This window comes from Natrix helvetica (assembly GCF_964273705.1).
Source record: "Natrix helvetica genome assembly, chromosome: 1".
Lineage (NCBI taxonomy): Eukaryota > Metazoa > Chordata > Lepidosauria > Squamata > Natricidae > Natrix > Natrix helvetica.
This window is the reverse complement of record NC_138548.1, coordinates 186,424,099-186,429,951: the sequence shown is the minus strand read 5'-3', so window position 1 is coordinate 186,429,951 and position 5,853 is coordinate 186,424,099. Positions and strand designations below refer to the sequence as shown.

General features: G+C 50.4%; 1 protein-coding gene across 1 annotated transcript; it reads left to right on the top strand.

Moving 5' to 3' along the window:
- Positions 1–560: 560 nt before the first annotated feature.
- On the top strand, positions 561–4,597 carry LOC309385108 (uncharacterized protein). Its single transcript, XM_081939209.1, has 2 exons — positions 561–1,605; positions 4,395–4,597. Exons 1-2 carry the CDS (start codon positions 696–698, stop codon positions 4,433–4,435), a joined length of 951 nt encoding a protein of 316 aa, XP_081795335.1. The 5' UTR covers positions 561–695; the 3' UTR covers positions 4,436–4,597.
- The last annotated feature ends 1,256 nt before the right edge of the window (positions 4,598–5,853 follow it).

The window sequence follows — 5,853 nt, the reverse complement described above, 5'->3', positions numbered from 1 at the left end:
TCATCAACTGAACCAGTTATTTGGTATTTTTCAACCACTCTGCTCACGGTGGTTCGATGGCATTTCACTCTCTTGGCTATTTCTGTACAGGAGTAACCCTCTTCACAAAGCACAATGATGTGATGCCACTGCTTAGTATTGGTGAAAGCAAAGGCCTTCATCCTTGCCTGCAGCCAGAACTAAATTAAATTTCTCGATGCTTTTCATGCCTATTTATAGTCAGAGAGTATGACAACATTGATTGGCTCATAGATTTAGCCTCTGTGCATTTTGATAGGTCAGCCAAAGCTTGCTGCTGATTGGCTACTTTCGATCCTAACATTCTTGAAAATTCAAGTTGTGTTTGTTTTAGCACATAAACTCACTCAAAACCTTAAATAGACTTTGGTTATATTAATAAAAATTATGCATCTCGATCTGACTACAGAAATTTTAATCAAAGTACTAATTTTGTATGTGTTGTGTACTGAGCCGATCCACCAGTAGGTGGCGCGCGTAGACCTTCCTTTTATTGATTCCCCGACTGTCGGCGTTTGTATAAATTGCTGTCACCTGGAGATCGTGTATCTCGGCTTAGTCAGTTACTGTTGTTTTTAAATAAAGATTAACGTCTAGCAGCCGTCTGTTACTCCCTGCCTTGGAACACAAAACTGGCGACGAAGGTGAGCGAACCTGAACCTCACACCATAAGAACTATGGCTAATACAGCTTTCTTTGCTTCATTCCGCATTGAGGCCGAATCCTGGGAGGCGTTTATGGAACGGTTTGAATGTTTTCTTCAAGCCCATGACCTGCTGAATCTCTCGCTTGAACGTAAGAGGGGTATTTTCTTGAATTACTGTGGCCCAGAAATGTTTGCCACGGCAAGGGCACTATCTGCCCCCACCCCTGTTCATACCATGCCATGGGAGCTTCTCATGGCAAAACTTAAAACGCACTATGAGCCAGCGCCCTCACGTTTTGCCAGGCGCCAAGACTTTCACCACTGCGTTCAACGAGATGGACAATCTATAAGTCAGTACGTAGCCGCGCTTAGAGCTGCCGCTATTACTTGTGAATTCGCCGACCTAGACGAAGCGCTCCTCGAGCAATTCATCTATGGTTTAAAGGATGTTAATCTCCACTGGCGCATTCTCTCCCGCTCGGACCTCACGTTGAAGAATGCTGTCGATGAGGCTCGCGCTTACGAAATGGCAGGTCAATCCACTCCTGACCAGAGGCGTTTTCCTCCAGCTATTTCTTCAGCCACCAACCAGCTTGTCGCCTCTAACTCTTTTCAAACTGACTTAGATTTGGCGATTGACCGCCTGCAATCTTTAAGCCATAAAGATACACGGAATTGCCTCAGCTGCGGCGGCCACCATTTGCGCTCAGCCTGCCGTTTCCGCACTGCTGTGTGCCGAAAGTGCGGTAAACGGGGCCATTTAGCAAATGTTTGCCGCTCTATTGTTCCTGGTTCCCGTCCTGCTATGGTGCCTTCTATCTACCGGCCAGCGCCGCCGCCTCTCCCTGCCAGGCGCCAAAATTTTCTCTCCCGAGGTGACATCGACGACTCTTGTCCGGAATGGGTCGTCGACGCTTCCTCCTCCTCCCAGGGAGAACATGGTAAGATCCATCTCTCGCTTCAGATCGAAGGCAGCCCGTGCTCCATGGAACTGGACACCGGATCTGCCCGTTCTATCATGCCCTGGAGCACCTTCTTTTCTCTTCTGCCTAACTTCCGAACATGTGACCTAACTCCTGCCTGCTGCCGTCTTCGAGACTACCAGGGCAACCCAATTCCGTTGCTGGGTTGCGCGACGCCTACTGTTACCTACGGTTCTTTCAATGGGCGTCTGCCATTATTAATTGTAAAAAAAACCTAGCTTCTCTACTAGGGATGGACTGGTTCCGTGCTCTCGGTCTATTTGTTTCGGGGATCCACTCTACCCGGTGTTCTTCTTCCCTTGGGGATGACCTTTCTTCCCTTCTTTCTGAATTTTCTGATGTTTTCTCTTCTTCTCTGGGCTGCTATACGGGCTCTCCTATTTCCCTCAACCTTGATCCTACTGTTGCTCCTATCCGTCTCAAAGCCCGACGTCTGCCTTTTGCCTTAAGGGCAAAGGTAGACGCTGAAATTGATAAGCTTCTTGCCCAGGGGGTGCTTCAACCTGTGGACTTTTCTTCGTGGGAGACTCCTATAGTAGTCCCCTTGAAGTCCGACGGATCCGTAAGGATCTGCGCGGACTTTAAGTAAACTGTCAATAAGGCCCTTCAAGCCCATCCCTATCCTGTTCCAGTTGTGCAACACGTCCTGCACACACTCGGCCAGGGCAAGATTTTTGCTAAATTGGACCTTGCGCAAGCGTATCAGCAGCTCCCTGTTGACGACGCCACGGCGCTTGCGCAAACAATCGTGACCCACCGCGGCGCTTTTAAATGCAAAAGGCTCCAGTTTGGCATTAGTGTTGCTCCTGGCATATTTCAAAGTCTCATGGAGCGGTTGCTCCATGGGATCCCTGGCGTCACTCCCTACTTCGACGATGTCCTGATCGCTGCTCAGGATCGGTCAGAACTCGCCAAAGTTCTTCGCTCCGTCCTACAGCGTTTCCGTAAAGCTGGCCTCCGCCTTAAACCCTCCAAATGCCAGCTTGGTGTTCCCTCTGTTGAATTCTTAGGTTTCCTCATTGACCAGCATGGCGTCCATCCCTCCCCTTCCAAAATAGATGCCATTCTCTCTGCCCCCACTCCCTCTAACAAGGTTGAGTTGCAGGCCTTTCTTGGCCTCCTCAACTTCTATTCCTCTTTCATTCCTCATAAAGCTTCCCTCACAGAGCCTCTCCATAGGCTTTTAGATAGCTCTGCCGCCTGGACATGGACTAGCCGCGAAGCGCAGGTGCTCGTGGCTGTCAAGGAATCTCTCACGCGCCCACCTGTCCTGGCACAATACGATCAGTCCCTTCCTTTGCTCCTTGCTTGCGACGCCTCCCCCTTCGGCGTCGGGGCTGTTCTGAGCCACGCTTACCCTGATGGCTCGGAAGCCCCTATTGCCTTTTACTCCCGCACTTTGTCCAAGCCTGAGCGAAATTACAGCCAGCTGGACAAAGAGGCGCTGGCCGCCGTTGCGGGGGTAAAACGTTTCCACCACTATCTCTACGGCCGTCCTTTCTCCCTCCTTACGGATCACAAGCCTCTTTTGGGCATCCTCGCAGGGGATCGCCCTACTCCTCCCATTCTCTCCCCTCGCATGTCGCGCTGGGCGGAATTTCTCTCTGCTTACAATTACTCCCTCATTCATAAGCCCGGCCGCCACATGGGCCACGCGGACGCTCTTAGCCGCTGCCCGCTTCCCCTGCTTCTTTCCGACCCAGCTCCCATCGAGTCCATCCACCTCCTGGACAAACTCCATCTGCCCATTACCGCCTCCGATATAGCCCTGTCCTCTCTCTCTGATCCCACCATTTCTGCTGTCCTTAACTATGTTCGCAGGGGATGGCCTCCCTCCTCTGTCGAACCCCGTTTTCTCCCTTTTTACCCGCGCCGCACAGAGCTCTCCGCGCTTCAGGGTTGCCTCCTATGGGGCCATCGCGTGGTCATTCCTGACCGTTTGCGCCAGTCTGTGCTTGCACGCCTCCATGAAGGGCACCCAGGCATAGTCCGGATGAAATCCCTGGGCAGGGGGTATGTCTGGTGGCCCTCCATGGATGCAGACATTACGGCTTGGGTGCAGCGCTGCACCCCATGCCAACAGGTCCGTCCCGCCCCTCCCTCCGCCCCTGCTCGCGAGTGGGAACATCCTAGGGCTCCGTGGAGTCGTCTCCATATAGATTTCATGGGCCCCCTCGCAGGCACTTCCTTTTTCCTTGTCATAGATGCCTGGTCTAAGTGGGTGGAACTTTTTCCTATGCCCTCTACCACCTCCGCGGCCACTATCCGCATCCTTAATTCACTGTTCAACACCCATGGGTTGCCGGACATCATTGTCTCGGACAATGGCCCCCAGTTCACTTCCCAGGAATTCCAACAATTCCTTGCAGTTTTGGGTATTTGCCATGCCCCAGTCGCTCCCTTTCACCCTGCGGGGAATGGCCTGGCTGAACGTGCTGTGCGTTCCGCCAAGGAATCACTTGCCCGCATGGTTAATCTTCCTTTATCCTCCCGGATTACTACCTATTTGCGTTCCCAGCATTCCACCCCGTGCCCCCTCACAGGCAAAAGTCCTGCTGAACTCCTCTTGGGCAGGAAAATCCGGACCACCCTGGACCATTTACACCCTCTGTATTCCTCTTCCCCTCTTCCTACCTCTCCCCCTCCTAGGGCTTTTCGGGTGGGAGGGTTTTTGCACGGAACTTCGCGGGTGATCCGAAGTGGGTACCCGGAAGTATTGCGGACATAACGGGGCCCTGCTCTTACAGGGTCCTACTCGGCGACGGACGAATGTGGCGGCGCCACATAGATCAGCTGCGGCGGCGAACTGACGATGGGTCTCCGGATAGACCATCAACTCCGAGTAGACTAGGCCCTAGCGACGTCGCCTGCCGGCCCAACGACAACAACGCAGCTAGCTCCGAACCCGTGTCCCCCACCACGTTTAGATGTGCAGACTTATCTTGTAATTTTGGTGCACCTCCCGGGGCGGGGCCTCTGGAACCGCTCCCCCTGCCTTCTGGACCGAGCCATCCTCCTACGTCAACCACAGACACTCCTCCCCCGCGAAGATCGCTGTGCATGCGCCAGTGTCCCGGGTATTTACGGGACTACGTCTGCGCGAACCAGGGGAAAGGGGTGTTGTGTACTGAGCCGATCCACCAGTAGGTGGCGCACGTAGACCTTCCTTTTATTGGTTCCCCGATTGTTGGTGTTTGTATAAATTGCTGTCACCTGGAGATCGTGTATCTCAGTTAGTCAGTTTCTGTTGTTTTTAAATAAAGATTAACGTCTAGCAGCCGTCTGTTACTCCCTGCCTTGGAACACAAAAGTATGGTTTCTATGAGTGAAAGTTGATTAAACATGTAAATACAGCTTAAAACTGAAAGTGTACAGGACTTTTTCACACAGCTGTATGACCACAATTGAGCCTAAAATTTTGGTTGCTAAGCAAGAGTGTTCCTAAGTGAGTTTCACCATGTTTTACAAGTTGGCCACGCTTACCCAGTTATATGACTGCCAAGCCACACCCACAAAATAGGCCATGCCCACAAAATAAGTTGTAAAATTTTTTGAAACCTACCAGTGGTTCAGTACCTTGACAAACAAGAAAATGTCTCTTATACTGAACTGGTTATTGCCTGGGTCATCTAGGACTGCAACAGATGTTAGAATACCTGAGCATGTCAAGAACTGGGCAACAGAACTGGGGAGCTATGACTGGACAACCAGGGCTTAGCCTTGTACAATTAGAAGAACTACACACAAGGCACAAGTGTACTTGTTTGAAAATCATACCATTAAGGCCTATTATTATAAATTAGAACCAATGAAGTAGTCTACTTGAAGTGAATATTTGTACTATGGAAAATAATTAATTCTGATTCAAAATATTACTGAACAATGATTAGCAGATCAAAGGAGATTCATTTTCAGAAATAATATATTCAGGGATGTAGAACTGGAAGAGATTCAGGAAAAAAATGTGAAAATGGAAGATCCAAAAACAGAATTATGGAATAACCAAGTTGGAAGGGACCTTGGAGGTCTTCTATTCCAACCCACTATTTAAGCAGTGACCCTATACAATTCCAGACAAATGGCTCTCCAATCTCTACTTAAAAGTTTCCAGTGATGGAGCACTCACAATTTCTGCAGGCAGGCTGTTACACTGGTTAATTGTTCTCACTGACAGGAAATTCTAGGTTGGATGTCTCTTTGATAAGC

Excerpts from the sequence above, each read along its gene's own strand:
- LOC309385108 (XM_081939209.1), top strand. The coding sequence starts at position 696 with ATGGCTAATACAGCTTTCTTTGCTTCATTCCGCATTGAGGCCGAATCC. Across the intron at positions 1,606-4,394 it reads CTCCTCCCAGGGAGAACATG|GGTCCTACTCGGCGACGGAC; the intron begins GTAAGATCCATC and ends CTGCTCTTACAG.